This window comes from Vombatus ursinus, unplaced genomic scaffold (genome assembly GCF_900497805.2).
Source record: "Vombatus ursinus unplaced genomic scaffold, bare-nosed wombat genome assembly UNPS02014802.1, whole genome shotgun sequence".
NCBI classification, from domain to species: domain Eukaryota; kingdom Metazoa; phylum Chordata; class Mammalia; order Diprotodontia; family Vombatidae; genus Vombatus; species Vombatus ursinus.
In genome coordinates, this window is record NW_020954580.1 from 18,321,172 (window position 1) to 18,346,386 (window position 25,215).

Below are 25,215 nucleotides of genomic sequence, written 5' to 3' on the forward strand. Positions count from 1 at the left end.
AATGCAGTCTTAACAGCTCTTTCCCAGCAAGATGTCTGCCACTGCATATGTTAAAATGATATGATTTCCTTATAGATGCATCAAAAAGGGTACCTATTGTCAACAACCCTCTAATTGTAAATATCCCTCAACCTATATAAAAAGGGAGATACAGAGTTGACAGAGGTGCTTGTCATTGTCATGGAGGATATCTAATTCGGAGTCCCAATGGAAGAGAGATTCCTTATAAATGGTGAGATCCTATAGATGCTCGGATTTGCAGGTGACATTGTACTGGTTGAATTAAGCTCTAGAATTTTGGAGAGCTTACTAAATGCCATCAGAAATCACCCCCAAAGAGTGCAGCCCAACTATATACAAAGGAAAAGCCAAGTGGATAAGGAATATCTGGTGTTCATACTTCAATGTAAAGTCACTTGGACAACCAATTGAGCTGGTCTATCAATATGTGTATACCTGCACACTATATACACATTTATGTATTCTATATGTATATACACATATCTATATATGTATGTGTGCATATATACATGTGTATATAGATATATACACTTATCTACATATACATGTACACATTCTGTCAGGATATATACATTAACCATTTTCATTTTTGGTTATCTTTGATTTGTGTGAAATCAAGCATCAGTGTTTTGTTTTGTTTTTTAATTTGCATTTCTCTTATGAGTGACGTAGGGTATAATTTTATACATTGGTAGCTGGTTTGCCATTCTTCTTTGGAAAATTGTTCATATCCTTTGATCCTTGGTTCATAGTCATATGGTCTGCATTGATTCTCTTTATATTTATTAAGTGTGTATGTGTGGGTATATATTTGTACACATATATACTTTTTATCAGTGAAAATCCATCTTTTTTTTTCCCCAACAATGTTGTTCTTCTGGTGAGGCTATGTGGTTGCAAATCTTGGAATACCAAAGTCTTCAAGGAATCAAAATCTCAGGTCATCCAGAGGGTCATGGAGAATGCATGACGGACATGAGAGGGCTGCAAGGTCTTACAAAATCTTCCAAATCTTACATGAGCGGCATGTACTATGTGGCGTAAAAGATGTCATTAAAGATAGGCATGACTAGGAAAGGTGACCTGGTTGTGTAGCCATCAGAGTAAAGAATAATAGCCCACATTGAATTGGAACTCACATAATTGTCAGGATATTTGAGTCCTCCAGGATAAGTGGGTACTGATGGGTTGCTATCTACAGTGTCAGAGGGAGGCTATGCATTGGTGAGATCCTAAATCTAATGAAATGTTGAAGCAAGCAGTATGGCACCAGGGATTCGATTTGGTAGTGGTAGAATAATAGCCAGGCTTTGCTTTTCTTTACTTAGAGAGAGGGCTTGTTGGTAATACCATTGAGGATTCCTGGTCAGTAGCTGCTGGCATTCAAAGAGCAGGCTCGCAAAGAGGGGCCAATAATATAATCTATCTTCTTGGCTGTTTATAGAGCATCATTTTATGTTTAAGATGCTGGTAGCAGGCAGCTAGGTGGTGCAGTGGATAGAGTACCAGCCCTGGATTCAGGAAGACCTGAGTTCAAATCCAGCCTAGATGCATAACACTTACTAGCTATGTGACCCTGGGCAAGTCACTTAACCCCATTGCCTAACCCCAAGAAAAAAAAAGATGCTGGTAGCTTCCATCTTTTCACTAAGTTAATGGTTATTCCACTGAGCTTAGAGTCAAGACCATGGTAATGACCAAGATGATCTGAGGAGCAGTGGAAAGAACACTGGATTTGGAGTCAGAAGACCTGGGTTTGAATCCTGGGTCTGTCACCTGCTACCTTGGGAAAGTCATTTCCTTCATGTCTCTAGGTCTCATTTCCTCATCTAGAGAATGAGGGGGCTGGATTACATGGCCTCGGAAGCCTCCTGTGATCCTATGGATGTTAAGTTTAGAGAACACAGAGCACATGTGTGTGTTGGGGGCTGAGGATTATTTTTTCAGGTTAGTTTCTTGTTTGAACAGACATTATAATATCTGTTCTTAATTCTCCTATGTATGTGATGGTACATTTATTTATGTATTGGACTTTCTCCAGTACCAAAAAAAAGATTTTTAGAGATACTAAATTCACTCCCACTCTATCTTGAACCCTCAGAGGACAGTTTGCCTAATGCAACCAGTGTTGTTGAGGGTGACTTGTGAAAAGAACCTTTCCTAGTCTATTCTTCCTTGTCCCTCACGTTGCTTTCCAACAGTGTTATCCCTAGAACTTTTGCCCTTAGAAAAACGATCTTCAAGAATGTCAGCCCAGGGGACCTTAGATGATAGCAGTTTACCTATGAACTATGTAGCTAGTATCAACCACATCTTCTAAGCAAAAAAACAGACACAGAACTATAACTCATCCAAGGTCACAAAATGACTCAGTGGCCAGACCAAGACAAGACATAATAGTCTTCCTCAATCTTTTATTTTTCCCTTAAGGAAGATTAAAAAAAAAAAGGATATTTGAGCTAGAAGGGCCTATCCACTATACACCTTTCAGCCCATTGATTGCCAGTTCATGAAACACAAAGACATTTTCAGTCTAACCTTCAGATTCTCCAATGTATAGAGATAGAACTAGGCCGTGTCCATTTTGCTCTTAAGTTGACGTGCTGCCCTTAGAAGTGGGCCCCCTTCTCTATCTGAGGCAACAAGTAGCCTCGAGAAGCCAGCATTCGCACACAGGAATGAGAAGTTTATATGTAACTATTCCAGTTCCAATTGTTGCTGCTCTCTTTTCCACCACTGCTGTTTTTCCTCCTTCGGAACTTCCTCTTCTGCTGTGGCTGCATCTTGCATGACTGGATTCCTTCTCTTTGAGCAATGAAGAAGGATGGGACATAGAAAATACAGAGATGATCAAAAATCAACCAAGAGCTGTTAGTCCCAAGGGTACATGAAATAGACTTAATGGAGGCTACTTTAGTCTCACTTTATTTATGTATTTTCTTAAGTTAGGAAATGCCTTTTAAAAAATGTTCCTTAAGGAAAACACACACACACACATACATCAAAATTCCTATCTCCATGTATTTTGCTTTAGCTAATCATAAGCAAAAAGGATCTCTAATAAGCTGTAAATTTGAAGTCAATGTGTATGTGTGTGTGTGTGTGTGTGTGTGTGTGTGTGTGTGTTTTAAAATTCCAGCACTTCATATGAGTTACTGGGGTGGCTTTCTGTGGACTAGCCTCATCCTCTTCCTTCTCTGCAGTTATAAGGAAGGGGGAAAGGTGGTTGGTGGTGACGGAAGGGGAGTGCTATCTTGACCACCCATTTCCTCTCTGAAAGAAAGAGGAAGTGGCCGGTGAAAATCTGAGAACTTAACCGAAGGGAGCAAAGCAATGAGTATTTAAAGTGAGACCTTGCCTTTTGTACTTTGCTCCCTTTCTCCTCAACAAATTAAGGCATATACTGAGTACTAGCTGACAGATCCAGGGGTGGGGTGGATGTTCCATAGAGGAAATATGGTCTTGTGAAATGGGCTGGAGCTTGGGGTCCAGCGGTTGTCTTTTCAGCTGTGATCCTGACTTAGAATATCTGCTTGTGTAAGAGCAGTAGAAGACTAATTGACCCTGGTGGTAGGTAGAGTTGGAAGGTCATTGTATTGTTGAATTTTTTGAATACTTTGAGATTCTTGGATGTAGTGAGGGTGGGTTATTAGCAGCTAAAAATAGTTGGATGCTGTACTAGATTATACTGATGATTTAACTCCATGAACTATAGTGGTGGAGGGTGGGGGAGATTACATTTTGCCTGAGTGGCAATCAGTAAGAGGGGAATCACAATGCTTCTATCTCAGAGGCAGCTAGGTGGTACAATGGTTGGTGTGCTAGATTTGGAGACAAGAAGTCTCCAAAAGTCACTTACTAGGTGAACCTGGGCAACTCATTTCACCCTTCTCAGTCTGTTTCCTTATCTGTAAAATGAGGATAATAATCATACCGAACTCACATGGTTGTTTTGGGCATCACATGATACAATATATGTAAAGTGTTTAGTCAACTATATAAATGTTAATGATTACCTTGAAGAGTTATTGATATGACAGATCATTTTCAGATTTGGGAAAAATGATATTTACAGGAAGCATAGTCTCCATGTTACTTTCCATGTAGATTCAACATCTGGATAACCAACAACATTTGATAGTCATAGAGTATATATTCCCTGCTTTTTGTCTTACCTTTTTCTGGATGCCTTCTGGAGGAGACTTTTTTTTTTTAAACAAATATCTTACCTGGGGAATCTTGGTTAGAGAGTGTAGTATATCTTTCGAAGAGAGAATTCCTTGTCTTTTGACTTAAAGTGTTCCTTTCATCCACACAGTTGGTCTTGAGTAAAGCCTGGGGGGTTCAACACTATTGGCTTCTGTGTCCTACTAACATAATGCCAGAGGCTCTGTTTATGGAGGAGGCTTGAGCCTGGCATGACTATGAAGCTCATGAAGATAACAGATGCTGGTATGGGCAGTGACACTCTCCTCTAGGCAGTGTCTCTGCTGGGGCTCCATGCTGGGAAATTCTCAAGAGAGAAAACACATTTTCTTTACAGGGAATCTCTATTAGCCAAAGTGTTCTGGTATCTGATTCAGGTTAATTACTGATATAGTTAGGTTGGTGTTTTGCCACGGTTTCTATTCCAGTAAGCAGAACATTGGGGAAAAGTCAGAATTGGTATAGCAAGTCCCATTCAAAAAGGAATCTCTGATGTAGAAAATGGAGATAAATGCCTCTGTAGTAAAGCTATCATAAAAGAGATTTCTGAATTAATTCCTGATTCAGATGCAACTTCAGACTTCGAATTCACCTGGGGTCCCAACCCTTGCTATAAACTTCAAAGAGAAAAATGTATCATGTTTGAATGGAAACGTTCCCTAATGTATGTTGGTGGATGTAATGATTGAGGCCATATCAGATTTAGAGCATCCATAACTGTCCTTCTGTGCTTAAAGTCACTGTTTTCATGGGTCTTCAGAGTTCATTTCAAATCAGGGTGATGCACTTTAACCTAAATTCTATCATGCATATGTATTAACCCTCCTTGGAGGTCAAAACGACATTCCCCATCTATATTGGAAATTTGATTTTCTTCCTCATGCTGCTAATGCTGTCCTTATGCTTCTGGGATTTCCCCTTAGTGTGGGGAGATGGTCTTTGAAAGTGTATGGAAATTGGTTCAGGCAGGAACAAAGGAAAGAGGAATTGCAATGATGATTCTTATTAGTGTCTCTCTCTTTGAGAGTGTAGCACTTCTTCTGGTGTGAGTGTCAGCCGATACCATCAGACTTGTTCAGGGTTAAGTAAGGTTACAGAGCTATTGGGATCAGAACTTCCAGATCTCTTTTTCTTAGTCCAATGAAGGATAACTCCCTTGTCAAATTGAGTTGAATTGTTAATTTGAAATCCACAGCTTTGTAATGTGGTTCAGAAGTGGGGCAGATACAATTTACTCTTCTTGACATGATGAAATATTCAGCTTTTCCCTTTCTCTCACACGTCTTCCAATGCAACATGTAAAAAGATTTTCTGCGGCCCTTTACAATGAACAACAACAACAAAAAAGATAGCTTGGGGACTTATGGATCTAATGATGGATTTAGAGGAAGACATCTCAAGCACCAATGAATAGCTTCTAAATTTCACTGTCTGTAGATAAACAAAAATAAATTAAACAGTCTATTCATATGGCTCCACCTAAGTACACATTTAGTGTTTTCACCTTCCATCCTAACCTATTTCAAGTGTCGTACCCTCTTAATTAGATTTTGGATCCATTCCAGGATCAGTGCTTGAGATCACATTGTATCTGAGTGATTGTGGTTTGAAATAACTAGTCCCCTCTTAGCAGAAAATCTCATTTAGACCAAATTAAAAAACATGGAATGAAACCCTCTTTTGTCTGAAAATTATGTAAAAATCATCAGAATGGGCTAGGACAGGTATTCCAAAAGGATCACATCTGAATTAACCTACAGGGTTGGAGTTGGTAAAATTCAGAAGATATCAGAGCTTTCCTGATGTCTGTTTTGGAATAGTCTTTCATGCTGAAAGAATTGTTATATATGGGGAGAGTATTCTGACTCATATACTCTGGATCTGTGATAAATACAAAAATGTAAAAATGGGGTCAAGTTTCAGTTTTACCTCATATGTCTACAGGTAATACTAACAAATCAAGGCTAACATTGTGGAGATCTGAAAGCAACAAGTTGGGTCGGGCTTTTAACCAAGAGTCCCTCAGGATATAGAGTAATAAACACCTGGGGGTCTGGGGGAGATAAGAAGGGGCTTGGGGCTTCTGTGTGTGTGTGTGTGTGTGTCTGTGTGCATGCATGCATGCCTGTTTTTCCCCATCACTACATGAACACCTCGAATGCATGATGCAATACTGGCTTTTATGAAGAAATGACCTTTGCACTTACTTGAAATGAAACAATTGGAAGAGACCTTTGGGTTCAGTTTTGTACAAGGTACACTGAACTTTGTTTTGAGAAAAGATTCCATTTTTAGTCACACCTATGAGTGCAAATGAGTGAATGTTTTCTATTTGCTCTACGTGAATGAAGTTAAGAGATTTTTCTTGGGTAGGAAATTTTAGGTGAGAGAAACTATAACAGCTAGTCTCCATTTATCTCAGGACAATTCTGATCTATTGCCATCGAAAATCCTTCCATCTCCTTTTTTCCAATTTCCTATGCTTCTTTGCTGAGCAGCAGCATAGCACAGCAGATAGAGTACTGGTCTTGGCATCAAAGATTCTAGGTTTGTGTCCCATCTCTGACACATACTGACTGGGTGACCCCAGAGAAGTCACATAACCTTTCAGTGCCCCAGCAACTCTCCAAAACTTTAAATTGCAGAGAAGGAGCTGGCCAGAAAATTGGTAAAGGGAATTACTGGGAGCTCCCTAAGATGATGAAATCACAGGGAAAAAAAAGTGATCCTTTGCTAGTTATTACCATGTGAAATTCTGAAATTGTGAACTCACAGGAAGAGTTTTCCTCTTAACTAAAGGGCTTACAGACTCCTGGGGCTGCAAGGGACCATAGAGATCTTCTGGTCCAGTTACCTCATTTAAAAAAGGTGGAAACTGAGAGTTAGACACATGAAGCTGGATTTGCCCAAAGTTGCAAAGTTAGTTTCCAGAATTCCCAAGCTAGTGCTTTTTCTTCTAGTAATGGGCTCCATCAATAATTTAAATCTATCCCAATCTACTGGACATATTTTAGGTGCACAATGCAGTGCCTGGCACATAGTAGGCACTTAATAAGTGTTTATAGATTTATTGTTGCTATGTGAGTCTGTAGTAGCCTTGCCTCTTTAGACAGAGAAGGGGCAAAATAGTTACTTTAGCTGAGGCTAGTAGCCCAGTGCTGAGTATATATCTGTGTAAGTGAACACTTAAATGAACTTTTGTGTATGTATGAGGGTGATGATTCTAGGCTACATAAACCAGGCCTGTTCCATAGATACTCACTGGTGACAACTAGCTGTTTTTGGTGTCTTTAGCTAAGCTGATGCTATACATATCTCCTTACTTTGTGCTCCCTTCTATCCTTCTATCTTGATCATCCCACCAAGAAGATAGGTAGGGATCATAGTTTTGAAAGCCTCACTGAGAAGATCACTACCCATTAAATTGCCTCTGTACTGAAAGGTCTCTTGGGACTGGAACCTGTTATTCCTGGGAAATTCAATCTTTGTGTGTATGTACAAGTGTGTTTTTAGTGGGGATGAAATTGTACATGTAATGGGGGGGGGAGTGGAAGTGGGGGAGGGAGGGAAGTTAGGAGGAGGTGGAGAATGTGTACTTCATTAACCCAACCAAAAAGGGAAGAACAATATCTTGGGAGGGAGTGAATGAAACTGGCTTATTTAAAAAATACCAACAGCCTGAGTCAGCCTGTGCTAGTGATTTGGAAGAGGAAGGGGGAGGTGATGTCATGTGTTCGGCATGTTCCCCCTTGTTTAAGTAGCTAAGTGCAAAGGGATTTGGGGAGTTGGGTTGTGGGGAGCTCTGTGTGTATTTGTGTGAGGGAGAGAGTGTTCTCAGTTCCTTGAAAAGTTAGCAGCAGGCTGGGATGGGGAAAGGGCTAGGGGTGAGGGTAGTAAGAAAAGTATTAATAACCCCTTGTCAGCTTTCCCTGTTGTTAACGGTTTTTTTTTTTAAACATGAGTTGATTTGAATGAAGACTTTATAGGCCGTTAATGTTTGTTTATTTCCCTTGGCAAGGCATGGTGGGGGAAGGGAGGAGGTTGGTGAGGAGCGTGCCTATGTGTTTTATTTTTGTTGTCAAGTTCGGTTTTCCATTTTGGGAGAGGGTGGTGGGCTCTGCTGGTTTGGAATTTCAACCAGGGCTGCCTTCCCCACCCCCACATCCAAGAGGCAGGAGGCAAGATGTGGCCAGCTGGTGTCTTGAACTGACACAGGTGCAGAGGCTGTGGGGGGTGGGGAACCAAGAATAATTACAGGTTTCTGAAGCATCAGGCCTCGCCTGACAAGGGCTCATCGAGAAAACTGCTCTTTATGGAAAATTAATGGTGAAGCTGGGAAAAAAAAAACAACAAAAAACACTACACACAAAAAACTGGTCAGGGTCATTGTTGTTCTTGGGAAGTCATTTTTTCTTAAAGGGATCGGCTCTTCAGAAGTCTTTAGGACAGAAATGAAGAGGAAAGATAGAGTCCTCTCCTTCTGAATCCGGAACCAATTGGCTTTGTCACTAGGCTGAATAGACTCATCCTCTGGGAGTTTCTCTCCCTTCCCTATTTTGTCTTCCTTCTTTCTCTCTCCCTCCAGCCCAGATCTAAGATTAAGTTTATTTTCTCATTGATATCTTTTTTTTCCTTCTTCGTAGGATGGGTTCTTACATTAAAATAAAATATTTATACTGTGTTTGCCTCATCAAATATAAAGGAAAGTTAAAAGACAAGATGGAGAGAATTGTCAAAGACTCATTCTTTGTCTGGAAGGTAACAGATGGGCCTATGCTCCAGTGGTCCTAAATTTCATACTAAACGCAGAATGTGTTCTGGGTTAGGATGTTATCTAATCTTTATCTGTTTATATAATACAGAAATAGTATGATCTATAAGCACACATCAGTGAAAATTTTTCTTGGTTTGAATCCTGGAATTAGTTAAGCAACCTGACACCTGGAATCTTTCTTTCTTTGTCTTTTTTTCTTGGTCCTAAGTAACAGTGAGCGACTGCTGCTTTTTTTTTTTCTGATTTATCGATGTGTAGGAATTGTGTATCATGGGGAAGAATTTGCGAGCCCTTTCTTGGTCATTCCTAAAAAGCCACAGCTGAAAGAACAATGAACCAGCTGAGGAAACAATTGTGCAGGACAGTGGGCCACCTCCTTTTCTCTCAAGTGGACTTTTTTTTTTTTCCTACTTGATACATTGAAGAATCTGTGGATTTATTGATGTGGGTCCACCCCTCCTCATATTTCTATTTATTAAGATTCTGGGATCTCTCTGTGCATCTACAGTCTTACTGGCTTGAGGATTCACTGTACCAGTGAAGTTAAAACATATGCACTTCTCTTCCTAGGGAAAATCTTGTTCATTTCTTTCCCTAAATCCTGCAGAGAACATTTGGCCAATGAGCCAGTTCTTTTAATGTATATTTGTGTAATGCAAGGAAGCAGGTTGTTTGCTCTCCCTTCTCAAAGAGGACCATGACATCAGGAAGGGGAGGTAATGACTTGCAAGTGAATTTCAAGAGGCAGAATGGAATAGTGATTGGTTAGAGGTGTGGGCTTGGAGTCACAAAGACCTGGGTTTAAGCCCCATTTCAGAGTCCCACTGACTATGTGATGCTGGGCACATATTAAATGCTCTGTACCTCAATTGTCCTATCTGTAAAGTGGGAGAAGGATTTGACTCATAGCTTTTTAAGTTTCCTTCCCGCTCCAAATCTACAATCCTATAAAAAAGGGAGATGGGTTAATTTCAGAGTGACTTTGGGGGATGGGGAAGAAAATTGGCTACCCTTTCCAATTCATATGTTAAGGTGTAAAGCAAACTAAAATACCAATATGGACTAGAGCTAAACCCAAACCTTTAAAACTGCTGCTTTCTGTTTTTGGCAGGACTATATGCCATAACAACTTGTTCTAATACCTAATGCAGGCTCTTTGTTTCAGCTCTCTCTTCAGAGTGGCAGCTAAAGACACATTGTCAGACTGTAGTCCTAGCTAGATGTTTGAGGTATAACCTTGGTCAGTATCCTCTTTCTAAAACCCAAGTTCCACATGTCTAAAAGTAAAAGGATTGAATTAGGTGGGCTCCAGGCTTTTGGATGCTATGAAATCTTGGAGGATGAAATGGGACAATTATTTAAAACATATCTATACCAGAAAAGATGTACGCTTTCAATGAACTGTTTCCCTTTTTACCCTGCTCCCCCCTTCTCCTAACCCAAGGAAAGGGGACAAAATCCACAGGAACAATTTTGAAAACAGTTCTGGGAAAAGAACACACGGGAGCAGCTTTGATAAAGATTTCAGCATTTTCATGTTTACATTGGACTAAATTAATGTTCACAACATTGTTTCTCAGATTTTGCAACTTACCAAAGGGAAAATGTAAATTCAGTTTCAGTTCAAGCAACTAGTTGACGTGAGAAGCTATCTGAAGAAATGCAATCTTACATTGGTTACAATACTGTGGTTATTCTGTGGAGTTCAGCAATTCTGACAGTAATGTGTAATGCTATTGTACCTCTGGGGTGTACTATGGATGGTTTTTTGTGTTTCCTCCCACCTGATAGCTTAAAAAATGCAGTAAGAAGAGCACCTCACTAGGATATTACTTGCTTATCCATGGTTCCTAAAGGAATTTCATTTTCTTCTGACCTTCCACTCAAATACCTTCTGGTAATGAAAGTCAAAAGAAATGTTGCTTAGCTGTTGGTTTTTAAAACATTCCAGAAAATGATTCCTAACTTTTGCACAGCCTATTATAATGAATTTATATCCACAGTATGTGGATATATGATATATATGTGGATCTCTCTTTACATATGGATAAATACATTTACAAATATATGTATATATGTGTGTGGGTACACACACACACACACACACACACACACACACACACACACACACTGGGGTAGGCCAGTATTAACACCACTTGTGCCCCAAGCCTGTTTTAAAATCCTTGACCTGAGACACAAGAAGGTTAGATGACAGTTTTCCCCAGCTAAATATCTAGTTCTAAACATCTCTGAAATTCAGGGTCTAGGATCTAAGTTACCCTATAGTCCTGTGACAGAAGACTATGACATCTTTGGGTAAAGGTCACTTAGACATATTAATGATTTTTACCTCCCTGGAGGAAAATGGTAGCAGACCTCAACAAATATTTACCATTCTTCACACCTCAACTCCAATTCTGATAACTATAAATACCAGAGTACAAAGGGAGGGAGGTGGGTAGGGTAAGTTTCTACAGTCACACCAGATTAGATTTCATGAGGAGTCTGAGGACAACCTAAAAGGCAAAAACCAGATAGATTATAAGTGTGTAAAGTAAGGGGTTTTGGGGTAGATTCAGGGGTTCCATGAATTTGGATGGGAAAATAATTGCATGTTTATTTTCATTAACCTCTGATCTCAATTTAACACTTCCTTCAATTATTTAAAAATGTTTTTCTGAAGAAGGGTTCATGACAAAAAATGGTTAACCCATGGTTTAAAGTAAACAAATAGGAGTTAGAGAAGACAAAAAAAATGTGCCTGAGATTTTAGTAAATAGCAACCCCAAAGTTCAGAAGAGCTGATATTTGGTTCTCTATGTTAATTTCAACTTTCCATTTTAGGATGTCCTTGAGGATCTCAAAGCACAAAAAAGTAAATTAATCATCATAACATACCCCAGGAGAAGAGTATGGGAAAGTCAGGGATTAGTCCCTCTGTTTCTGTACTTCAGACTCACTTGGGGTTGTGGCACCACGGTTAACCACTCAGGGAAGAACTGCTGGTAATAAAGGACAGAAAAAGAATCCCTTGGGAGATCAAACCTTCAGGTGCTGTTTACTCAGGCAAAGTGCAATTATCTGGGCTAACATTCAGCCTAGGAACCACAGCTCATACCCTATTCATCTTTGCAGGATGTGTCTTCAAGTCAATCATGCTCCCTGACTGAGGAGGGGGCCAGGATATCTAAATGACCTAAGAACCAATAAGAGGCCATATTATCAGTCATCCTATATTCCATATCTCTCCATTTTCCTGGAACTATCTTCCATGATATCTCTCCACTCTGAGGGTTTGGGCCCATACTTCATCACTTAGGAGTATGTGGAAGCTAAACTACATGGGGGAAGACCACTAAAGGGCTGCCAGATAACTGCTGATTGATTACAAATTGCAGGCCCTGGTTAGATCAGACTATTGCTATATTAACTCTGGATTACTTCAGTGAAATTCAATAGTAAGGTTCAATTCTTTTGATTTTTATTTATGAGCATCTCACTTGGGCATATTTCAGGTGAGGCACTTCCTTAGTTCAACAGAATAGAAATTGTTCAACTATTGATTGAATGACTGTTGACTTAATGGGTAGGTCTAATGAACCTGGTACAACATTGGAATGATAGCTTTGAATCCACCTTGTGCTTTTGCGAAGCACAAGAGTAAATATATCATACCCCTTAGTGTAGACACAGTGGGGTTGCAGGCTATTTTTACATTACATTGGGCCTTGAGTAGTACAAAAATTTCTATGTTTCAAGTATCATACTAACCAAATGTGGATAGTCAGGAAGGCTAGAAGCAGGGGTATGTTACAAATGTTTAACAACCAGTTTTCCAGAAAAAAATGTATGCAGGACACACTTTTAAATTTGACCTTCATTATTAACAGTTTATCACTTTCTTAAGTCTAAACAATCAACAAAACATTAAATCAAGCCTCAGTTTGTGGCATTCTCCAATTTCTGAGGTATAAATGCTCACACTGAAAATTTTAATAATCGGCTCTCTGTTTAAGTTGGTTCCTACACACCCCTACTTAGAGGTAACACAGGGTGATATAGTTACCTTCTATTATAAAAAGTGTCTTGGCTTTGTGATGTCAATACTTGATTCTAGGCAATATCAAATTTGGGTATCATTTGGCATAGGAATCTTCTTTCCTTTTACAACCTTATTAGACTCAAACTACTCTTACTTAAATCCTCCCCTCTTTAATTTCCCCCCCACTTTTTGGAGCTCAAGGAATTGCTAAACCAATTCTTCCTTATCCTACTTCCAATACCTTTTAGAACATCATCTCATTTTCATCAAAGGTATCTATCTGTTCTTAGTTTGACTAGAATTGCAAAAGATTTTAAAATATATACATATGATAATATAACATATAAATTCTAACTCACTAATTCCAAAATCTATTTCCTTTGAAACCTGTCATTGTCTTTTTCTTTTAATTTCTTGTCCCTCACCCCCAGTATACAATCAGTTGTCAAGAACTATCAAGTTTACTTCCAAAGTAAGTATCAAGTGAATTTCCTCCTTTCCATTTCCACTACCCTCACCTTATTTCAGGCTCTCATTTCAACTCCTAAATGATTCCCACCCTTCAGTTTCTTTTTCCTTCATGCTTCCTCTAGATTAATTATAGATCAAATGACATCATTCCATTGATTCCCAAACCATCAATAATTCTTTTTTCCCTAATAGTTAAATTTGAAATTCTTTTTTTTTTTTGGCTAGGCAATGGGTTTAAGTGACTTGCCCAGGGTCACACGGCTAGTAAGTGTTATGTGTCTGAGGCCGGATTTGAACTCAGGTCCTCCTGAATCCGGGGCTGGTGCTTAAATTTGAAATTCTTTAGCCAGGCATTCAAGACCCTCCAACCTACCTTTGGACCTTCACCTCTCCTTTAGGTAGTCGTTGTTTAAGCTAGGCTGGTCTACATTCTTCCACTACCTTTTACTTGCCATTTCCTATGCTTAGAACACTTTCCCATCCCTACATCTTCAAATGCTACTTATCCTTCAAGATGCAGCTCATGAGCCACCTCCTCCATGAAATCTTTTGTGAATCCCCACCCCCCCATTTAGAAATGATCTTTCCTTCATCAGAACTTCTACAGTATCTTGCTTGTACCCCTTAAGTAATTACCATATTTCCTTGTGCATCACAGACAGGGGCTATGTCTTTTTTACTGTGATATCTCCCTCAATATCAAGCATAGTGCTGGGTATACAGCAAGTGCTTGATAAATATTTGTTGAATTAACCCATGATATAGAACAATACAAAATCTATTGACAGCCCTCAAAGAGATCACAATCCTGGGGTACTGAATGGACAGCACAAATGTTTAATGTTGATTTGGAAATATCATTGCATTGTATTATGTCACCCATGACCTTTGGAAGGCTTCCTGAAAGAAGATGGCTTCAACTTGTATTATGAATGCAAGGAGGATTAACTGATAGCTAAAGAACTGATTTTTAGGCAGATTGGTATGAGAAAAAGGAAAGAGAAATGTAGAAGTAAAGGAAAACATAGAAAGTAAAAGGAAGTTTTAAGGATAACAGTAGAGTTGTTTGGGGAATTTGGTAAAGAAAATTTAAGCATAGAGTAATTTTAATTTACAGTGAAATGGGTATAGGCTTGAATTGAAGCTTTTTGATTTTTCTAGTTTGCCCATTTGAATAGTGGGAGAGGGTGATGGGTTTTTTTGTTTGTTTTATTTCATTTTATTCTCCTGTTCTAAGAGAGAAGTTACCTCTTGCTTGGAATAGGAAAGCTGAGCAAATTTGCTTTTTGATTTAAGCTGGGGGTGGAGGGAAGGTGGGAGGGATGAGTTGTATAATTCCCATTGGAGCCCTTGCACTTACAGAAATGGTGCGCATGATATCAGCAAAGTTTGTGCCTTTGAGATCATTAGGGAATGCTGGACTTCATCCAGCCAGTGTATGGTCCTCAATAGCAAGCAACCCAGAGGCCTTTTGACATACGTAATCTTGGTATGATCACGATGGTAGGGGAAAGAGGATTTACATCCCTGATGTTTTAGATTGAAATGATCAGACCAAGGAAGAGAAGGTTTCTGTAATGGAGCAGTAGAGTGATTGACACCTGTATTAGGAATGTGACTATTGGGGAAAAGAGTCAGGGCCATTTTGGCATAGGTGGAATTTTCTGGTGTGGGATTCCAGATAGAAGGAGGAGGAAGAGTTAAAGATGACAGCTCCTAGCAACTCAGAGGGTGTTTAACTTTCACTGATGGTGACTCACTGAGATAGATAGATAGTTCAAAGATCAGATTAAAAAAGAAAACAACCCCCTACCCCAACCCAGACAAACCTAGACCCAGATCAAAATCTATTTTGTCTCCAGGAAAATCTCTCTGCTTAATTCTAGCTACTTATCCTTGTCCCCTTTGCATTTGTAAAGTTTTTTTTTCCTTCTCCCTGAACTTCTTCTTCCTATCAAGTGCCTACAGGTGATATTCATACCAGTGTTAATAGTCCTATTAGAAGAATGCTGTGTACACTGCTGGTGCTGAATGAATGTTGGAATCACTTATTTATGCATAATTTTTTTTAAGTAACAGTGATGTCCAAAGGCAACTTAAAGCTCAAATCTGATCTCCCCATCTAATAATGCAGAGTTCTATCAGAAAGTTGATTTTTTTCCCCTCCCCTTTGCTTTGTCTTTGTAAATGTCACTGAAAATAGAGACGTATTTAACTCGTTGACAGGTACATTACAGATTAGATAAATGATTGAGAATAAAAGCCTGAAGACAGAACATCTGATTCAAAAAAATATAGGTTTGATAGCAGTAATATGGAAATATAGTGGTAGTCTACACCCCCTCTCCCCCCCCTTTTGTTATAAATATCTAACTGTGGTAGTTCTACATTTGGTCAAGTGTGAGCAGATTGACATGAAAGCTGTAAATTGCTAATCACAGTTAGAGCTGGAAGGACCTTAGAAGTTGTGTAGCTCAACCTTCTCATTTTACAGATGAGGAAATTGAGATCCAGAAAGGTTGTGATTTGTCCAAAGTCATATAGGTAGTAAGTTATAAAACTAATATTTCAACCTAGGACCACTTGATTCTAAATCCAGAGCTTTTTGTATTTGGAACAATTTCATTTTGTTCCTAGGGTAGAAACTCCTTTCATATTTGATAACTAACACCTTCAGTCTTAGATGGTTGCTTAGAGCACTAGCCCACGGTCACGTAGCTAATATATGTCAGAAGCAGGATCTGAATCCAGGTCTTCCTTACTAGAAGGGCTTAGCCTTCTATTCACTATTCTAATACCTCTTAATGTTTTAGAAGCATGTAGAAAGTCTCTTGTTGATTTCCCCTCACCCCTTATAAACAAACAACAACCAAGGAGAGGTTGTATGACAGATTTGGCCATTCCAACAGGCCTTAAAAGTCAATTTCATGCTGTTCTAAAGATTTTGGCTTAAAAATGATTCAAGAATTGCAGATACTATGAAGCGTTTTGAATTTTTCTTTTCTATACTTTGAGTCTTGTGAGAGATGGAGCTTTGGGTTTTGTTGAGACCAATCTTTACCAGATCTCTTAACTGTCTGAAGTTATTTTATAATATGGTCAGAGACTCTAAACCAGACATAGGGAGTCTCTAGGTCCTCAAGTGTGGCACTTTGACTGAATCCATTTGGGTTAGCTGCACTTGAGGACCTAGAGGGCCACATGTGATCTCGAGGCCACAGGTTCCCCACCCCTGCTCTAAACAATTGTAACGATTCACACTCACATACAATGCTGTTGCAAAGCGTGTTGTGATTGTATTTGGAAACAATGCCTCCAAAAGTAGCAGTGCTGTCTCTATCATAGTATCTGCAAGAGATACCCTTTAAGAATGATTTGGTTCCTGTTTATCAGAGACACAATGTTTCCGTTGGAGAATATTGGTAGAAATATGACATTGGTTGGGGGAAAACAGGGAAACTTGATTTTTATTTTTGTTACCTGCTTAATAGCTACTTGGAAGAAGAATGTTGGGTAATAGGAAGGCTTACTCTTACTACAATGGGTTTATAATTTGATTTCTCTACTTTTTGTTCACATAGAAATTCTTCCTAACAATCGGTTTGAACTTGAGCAAATTATTTCATCTGTAAAATGGGTTTGTCTCTATTAACACCTAACATTCTAAAGAGCACCACAGAAATGTAAAGTTGTTAGCTGTAAAATGAGGTTGTTAGATTAACTGATCTCTGATCTTCCTTCTAGCTCTAAAGTGCTGATTCTTAATGATGGTTGATGGCTCTGAACTAGATTAGGAGAAGGGAGATTATCTCTTGTAGGTCCATCTCCAACACTGTTCTGCTGAGTGATCTTGAGAGAGTTAGGCACCCCTTCTGAGCCTCTATTTCCCTATCCGGATAGTTGGAATAATAGTATCTGACCTGTTATGAGCCTCTGGAAATCAGCATGAGAGTCCACAAGGAGACTGAGAATGTTAGGCCTTGTCAACAAATAAAGAGACTGCCCTGGTCCCAGCTATGGTACACCTTCTTGTGATTTCTTCCTTTGCCTTCGGCCAGCATGTAGGCTCATGGTGTTCTTTGCTTCTGATGGCTGTTTCTTTCCTTCCTCCTTCCCTTTTTCAGACATGCCTCGAATTGGAACGCTACTTGCAGACAGAGCCCAGGAGGATCTCAGAGACTTTTGGTGAGGACTTGGACTGTTTCCTTCATGCCACTCCTCACCCGAGCATTGAGGAAAGCTTCCGGCGCCTAGATCCCCTCCTGCTCCCCATGGAAGCATCCACGTGTGAAAAAAGCTCTGCGGTGGACATTCTGCTCTCCCGGGACAAGTTGCTGTCTGAGACCTGCCTCAGCTTGCAGCCTCCAAGTTCCTCCTTAGATAGCTACACAGCAGTCAACCAGGCCCAGCTCAATGCAGTGACCTCATTAACGCCTCCTTCCTCCCCCGAGCTCAGCCGCCATTTGGTTAAAACCTCACAGACTCTCTCAGCTGTAGATGGCACGGTGACATTGAAACTGGTGGCCAAGAAGGCCTCGCTTAGCTCAGTAAAGGTGGGAGGGGTGGCAGCCGCAGCCGCAGTGGCATCAGCTGGGGCCATAAAGAGCGGACAGAGTGACAGTGAACAAGGAGGGATAGGGGCTGACGCATCCCCTGAAAACAAGAAGAGGGTTCACCGTTGTCAGTTTAACGGGTGCCGGAAGGTTTATACAAAAAGCTCCCACTTAAAGGCCCACCAGAGGACTCACACAGGTAGTGGTACAAGTAGGACACATGTGATTTCTCTCCTTTTTTCTCCTTTAGCCCCACAGTGTAATGGACCTACTCTTATTCTGAGGCTTGTTACTCTGTAGGCTACTTCTGAAGATATGGTGGTGGGAGGTGAGGGAATGAAATGGCTGGCTTTTTGGTGTCAGATGTCAAGATATCCCATGTTCTAGAGATGGCATTAGGCTTGATATTAGGAGCATTTCCTCAAATTAGAGTTATTCCAAAGTATAATTGTGCTGCCAATAAAGGTACTGAATTCCCCTTCACTAGAGGTCTTTTTATCAAGATTGTAGAAGGGATTCGTTTTGGCTATAGGTTGGACCACTAGTAGGTCTCTGAGGTTATTTAGGGGGTGTACTGTAGCTGTGGAGTACCTTCATAAGTTCAGTGGGGTCAATTCTTTGTGATTGGATTTAGGCAGTCTATCCTTTTCAAAGGAGCAAGCAGCAGTAATCTAGCTGTATAAGCCACTGTAGTCATCTGGTTGCTTTCATTCTGTGGTCTCTTCATGTATTTAGGCTTTTGTTATCAATTCAAGTTGATATGCATGTGACTGTAGAACTTTGGATATTATGTTTGGTTTGGTTTGATTTTTATTTATTTATTTATTTATTTGTAGGAGGCATCCTTCTATGAATTCACTGTTAAAGGAGAGACCTAGGGTTTTACTAGCCCCAGTTCCTCTAGCAATTCTGATTTTTATCACTCACCAACAGCAGGGGAGTTTCAGAGTTCATTAGATGTGATCATTCTGTAATTAATTGGCATTTCCTGTTTTGCATTGTTCTCTGGTTCTTGCTTTACTGGGAGATGGTAAGATAGCTTTATAATGAGCTTGTTACTACAAAGTTGCTAGCATGTGCCTGTATTACAATGTGTGTGGCTTGGAGGGGACAGTACATTTCAATAAGACCTCCTTGGTATAGGCAGATTAGAAGCCAGACTGGTATTTTAAGCTAAAGAATATCATAATTAAACCCATATAGTGTGGTCCATCCAAAACCAGAGTGCATTTATTCCTGTATAGAAAATGTTGAAATCCTCTAGTGGGTGTATCTTCATGGATCCAGTGGTGGTGATGGTATAGTGATGAATGCCCTGGCCATCACCTAAATCGTGGTTGATAGTCTTTGTGATTGGGATAGTCAGAAATGAGACAAAACCGGATGAGGGTTAGGAAGAGAATGAAGTCTTTGGAAAAACTGGGAGGACAACTCAAAGGAGCTTGAAGTCAGTTAGTGCTGGTCACTTATCTTGGAAGCACACTTTGGTGCGGTTCGTGGAACTAATCTCAGAGAAGTAGTTCTGGGAATTACAGAATCTATTCCAAATGCCAAATGGCATTGACCTTTCATTTGAAATTGGTCTCTTTCAAAGTTTTTAGGCAGGAGAGAGTATGACATATTTTAAATAGCTTCTAAAGAGTAAGGTAGGGCATAATACATAGCAAGATGCAGCCATAATGTTTGACCTCTAAATCTTTATCACAGGAGGCTGGGAATTGGGATGAGCCACATTTGGTATTGTTCCTTTGCCAGCAAAGGACTAGGACATATGCCCCTCTAAATCAAAATCTTAATTTCCCATATGGTTCACGGTTGGTGTAAGTCTTCTCATGAGGCGTGCTTTTATAATGCTGTAGGCTCATCGGAATAGTGACCTTCATGCTTTGCAATTGAGTGGTTGTTTTAGTCGCTAGATCTCAGATCTGAACTTTCTTCTGTCTGGGCCAAAACTATCTCTGTTGATTCTCTTTCTCTCGCTATTCTGAGATATTTCTTGTTCTTATAGCAACTTTATCCTTAAAAGTGGGTTTATGGTTTTGCTTTTTTGATTTTCAGTCTTTAGAGTCAATGATTAAAATATTGAGGAGACATTGAATTGTTAGCCAACTTGGATTCCTAAGCTATGTCATCTTGCTTCTTCAGTGACTTGAAGAAGAAAGGAGGAAAATTTGGAGGAGTAATTTGGAAAAGGGCATAGGTAATTCCCATATATGTACAGATTACGGACCTAGCTCCAGTAAAATTTAATTGCTATGAGTGATAGTCCTGGAGGGGTCATGTGAGCAAGAAAACTTTGGAAAGCAAAAATCTTTTCCTTACCTATCATTGATCTTAAACAAACGAACACATAGTCCAGAGGTTCAGAATTTACTTACCCACCTTGAAACTTTGGATTGGGAGCCACATCTCACCGGGGGAGGCTGAGTTACAGAACTTTTCCCCATATTTGCAACTTGGTTCATTGTAAACCAAGGATTGGTCAGTGATTACTGATGCTTGAAAGGTGCCTCTTGGAACCCAGAGTAGACACACAATGGAATGGTAAGTTAGCAACAGAGGAGTTTGCCAACACCTAGGTAAAATCCTGATTGCTCAAATGAAGCTGTTTTCCCTTTCCTGCTGCCCCCCCCCCCCCCCCCCGCCTACAATTACATCCTACTTTTCCCCTGAGAAGTGAATGGGAGATGGTGGCACAAGTTAGACTGGCCAATGAAAATGAATGATGAGTGATCACTGATCAATAGAATGTGTTTTGCTATCTATTAATGGTCCATTGAAGTTTAGTGGTCTTCAATGATACTGATGGCTTTATCCTCTGAAGAAAAGAGAAAGTTATCACCTTGTGTCCTGGAGAAACAGTTTGCTTGTGAAACCTTCCTCAGGGGAAAAAATCTTTAGGGGGAAAGATAGGTGTCTGAGAGCAAAGAGAATTAATTCAGGCTAAATGGATGGGAATGCAAAGTATTTATTTGGATTTGGTGTGAATGGGGCACAGGGGGAACTGAAAAAAAGGTGATAATTTATGTGGTGGAGATGAACCAAGAATAATGGAGAAAGTGTGAAGGATGGAATTAAAATAAATCCAAACATAGACCGGGAAAGAGTAGAGTAAAACTTGGAGGGGAGAGGGACAAAAGTACATGGCAAAGGGGATTCTGGAGAGAGAAAAAATCTGCTGATATAAGTAAGAAATGCAGGGAGAGCTGCTGACCAAATGTTTGGAGGAGGTTAAAAAAGCTGAGCAGGATAGATGGGTTCTGGTTGGGTGGAGATTTAATCCAGTCACTCTAACCCAGGGCCCTCGTAAATTCAATATTGACAATTCTAGCCTCTTTCTCTCTTGCAAGTGTAGGCAGAGAGGGTCACCCCTGAAGAGGAGGGGTAGAGGGTAGTGAAGAAGGGGGTGGTGACTGGTTGCTAAAAGTGCATAGAAGTATGGCAAATACCTTGGGCTTTGAGATCCAGGAAGTAGTTGGAATAAATAAGGATATGTGAGGCTTTCCCTGGCCCCTGTACAAACAAAAGGTTCCAATAAATTGCCAATATTGCTGATTTGCTTACCTTGGGGATTTCAAAACTATTTGTTTTAATCTCCATAAAGATAGTGCTCAGTGCCTTGGCAGGAATGTCCCTCTCTGTGTGGCAGGCTCCTCCTAGGTTGATTCCTTCAAACTGTGCCATAGAAGAAGCTAGAGATTGAAGTAAAATGAATTTTAAAGGCAGGAAGATGGCCAAGCAAATGGCCAGGGCATTAATATTAGTTGCCCATGGAAGGTGGGAAAGGGGAGAGATGAAGGAACCAGGTCAGAAATGGGACAAAAGAGGTAAGATAATAAGATCTCAGTAAAATAAAGTCCACGCACACAGAGACGTGTGAGACTATATCCTTCCTTCTTGCCCCCAACACAAAATGCACACAGGCACGCGTGCACACACACACCCTTATCTTTAAAACTCTAGTGCTTGCATATCCTAACAACACTCCTTTTGGCATTCATACTGTTCTCTCTGGTCTCCCCTTCATTGCATTTTTGTTATGGGAGAGGGGTTTTCCTTTCTTAGTAATTAAACTGTTGTGACCATAGTCTAGTGGGCTGATTCAAGATGAAACAAGCATTACTTCTAGTTACAGTTCCACTAAAATTATTTTTGTTTATTTTCAGTGCCCAAATCCCCCCACCCCGCCACCATACCAAAACGGTGTGTTATAATGTAATTTTCCTTCCACTGAAGATGAAATGCAAATTTTCTTATTCTCAAATGCCCCTTTAAACAAGAAAGGGGAAAAAAACTTATTAAAATAAATAGTTTATATATTATCAGTTTAAACATAATTTGACAAGTCATATCAGCATAGGAGCATGTATATACAGTATATCATAGAGTAATTAGAATTGAAGAGATCTTGGGAAGGTCCTTTAATTCTATGCCCCACCTCTAAGACCTAAACTCTCATCAGCAGATGGGTGTGTTTTGTTTGAATCTGAGTGTTGAAGGAAAATATTTTAGAACATGAAAACCATAGCAACTGGATTGTAAACAATAACAGGAAAACCTTTTTTAGCCATAGGCCTAAAGAGATTATAGGATTGTAGATCTAAAACTTGAAAGAACAGGCCCTCTAGTCCCACCCCTTCATTTTAAAAATGAGGAATTCAGTGTATGTGGAGGTTGTGATTTGCCCAAGGTCATGTAGGTACTAGGCATCAGAGGTGGCCTTTGAAGCCACAGCTTCATATTTTTATAGCCACCTCTATACATTCTACAGTGATTACAGGGGTAACATGGAAAATGGAAATTCACCAGTTATGCCAAAACCTCATCTTAGCAAATCATTTCAACCTTCTCCCAAACCAAGCTTTTTTTAATAGGACATCTTAACAAAAAACTAAATTAACTTTTATCACTTGAAGACAAAGTCATAGGCCACAAGTTCTCTATAAAATTAAAAACAAAACTTCCTCTTGAGCCAACAAGATTTGCTAAGAAGAATATTTGTCATACCATTAGGGGAAATTATTTTATTGTTTCACTGCCCTTTACCTCTCTGCCCTGATTAAGTTGACTTAGTACTGACCATTTGCCTTTTTGGAGAATTACTTTTTTGTGGGCCAGTTCTAGGGCTACCAGTCTAGCTAGGGTGAGATATTCCGCATGCTGGAGTTCAAAAGACCTTTTGGGGAGTGAGGCTCGTTCTAAGTCAGATCACAGTGTCTAATTTGGATTAGGGCTTTTAAGCTCATATAAAAACCAAGCTAAAAGGGGCAGCTGGGTGGTACAGTGGATAGTGCATCAGCCCTGAAGTCAGGAGGACCTGAGATCAAATTTGATCTCAGACCAAAAACTTGACACTTACTAGCTGTATGACCCTGGGCAAGTCACTTAACCCCAAATGCCTAAAAATAAAACAAATAAATAAATAAAAACCCAAGCTAAACTATCAGGGTAGTTCTATCTGCTACCTACTTCAGTGTGACACCTTCAAGGGGTGCTGTTGATTCAGAAAGAGAGAAATGATAAGTACAATGTGTATATATACCAAAAAGAGTAATTAATCTAAGGAGATTACAAAAATGTCATGTTCTGTTTTCCTATCTCCACCTTTTGAGCTGTTGCTGTTTCTGTTTCTGCTGAGAATCATCTTGCATTTATATAGGGGATTTCTTGTAAAATCCCCAAAAGTTTTACATAAAAATGACATCATTTTTCTATATGCTTTTCCCCAAAATAAGTAACCACTGTTGCCTGCAATCAAAGCTGAGAAAACTGAGGCCCAGAAAAGTTAAATGTTTGATCTAGGGTTAGGGAAGTCTGGGTCAGTCAAGCTCCAATTCAGGTCTCCTGACTATGGACCAGGGGTGGGAACTTGCAGCCTCAAGGCTTCCCTGTGGCCTTCTAGGTCCTCAGGTGTGGCCTTTTGACTGAGTCCAAGTTTTACAGAACAAATCCTTTTTATTAAGATTTGTTCTTTGAAGTTTGTATTCAGTCAAAGGGCTGTACTTGAGGACCTAGAGGGCCGCACGTGACCTTGAGGCCACAGATTCCCCACCCCTGCTCTATAGACCATCTCATTTCTTATTTACTCAGTGGGTTTGGTCTTTTCCAAGTAGGAAAGATGAAAGAAGGAGGGAGGGGCAGGGATTCAGGGAAGAGGCAGTCTATGAAAGTGTGCGAGTAAATGGCTGTAAATCTTTGTACTTGGATGTCAGAGACAGTATGGATGGAAATGTTTGAGCTGGTGATAGAAAATACCTGATGGGGTAATGGGATGCACCTCAGCTAGGAGAAGGACTTGTGATGAAATGCTCCATTTCTCCTGTAGAACTGGGTGGTGTCTGATGTTATGCTTGTCTTTCAAAATGATGCCTTGGGGGATAATACCCTTATTTATAGTTATGGTGACCTTATTTCAGTATCAGAAACATCAATCACCAGGGGAAAAAATGAAATACTTCAGTATATGTCAGGGGAATATCTGGCACTTCCACTGCTGAACTACAAAAAGGGAACAATCGAGTGTATACAATGGATGAATTTAAGATGTTAAAGAACATTTAATATGCTAACACAGGGCTGAGCTGTTAATGAGGTTCATTAATTAAATTTATCCATGTGGTAAGAGAAAGTCATTAAAACCTGATTACAGAAGAAAAAGTTGAATAAAGTTAGATAGTCAATCCAAAAAAAAAATGCATAAAAGTTTAATAGTAAGATCCTAAGATTTGGTCTCAGTATGTTATTTAAAGAGAGAAGAGGGGATATGGAATAAAATGCCTCCACTGAGTTAGATGACATGATTTTTCAAGTAAGGAGTCATTTTTCATTAGCAAGAATGTTGGGAGAGCTGAATCACATGATGTTGGGCAAAATAGCATAAATGGTGCACATATACAAGAAGAACATTTATTTTAGCATTATAACCTCTAATACATGTTATGGTATAGTTATGGTAAACTCACTCCAGATGTCTTTATAATGCATAATTGGTAGTCACAAGGTAAATAAATATATGTTATGAAAGGGATGGAAGAGAAAGAAAAAAAATGTATGGTTAATGGGTATTTAACAATCAACAATTAAGATCTATCAAGGGTCTATTAAATTTAGCACTGAAAAGTGTCTGTCCTCAAGGACCTTACATTTTA

The 25,215-nt window shown here is 39.6% G+C and overlaps 1 protein-coding gene across 2 annotated transcripts in view; it reads left to right on the plus strand.

Annotated features, from left to right (window-relative positions):
* The window catches only part of KLF7 (Kruppel like factor 7), a 96,898-nt gene that overhangs the window by 25,190 nt on the left and 46,493 nt on the right, over positions 1 to 25,215 (plus strand). Inside the window, exon 2 of one of the 2 annotated variants that reach the window (XM_027873532.1) lies at positions 17,639 to 18,269. In XM_027873532.1, the coding sequence (XP_027729333.1) occupies positions 17,639 to 18,269 (631 nt within the window). The remainder of the gene's footprint in view (positions 1 to 17,638; positions 18,270 to 25,215) is intronic. The other variant, XM_027873533.1, reaches the window with a different exon arrangement.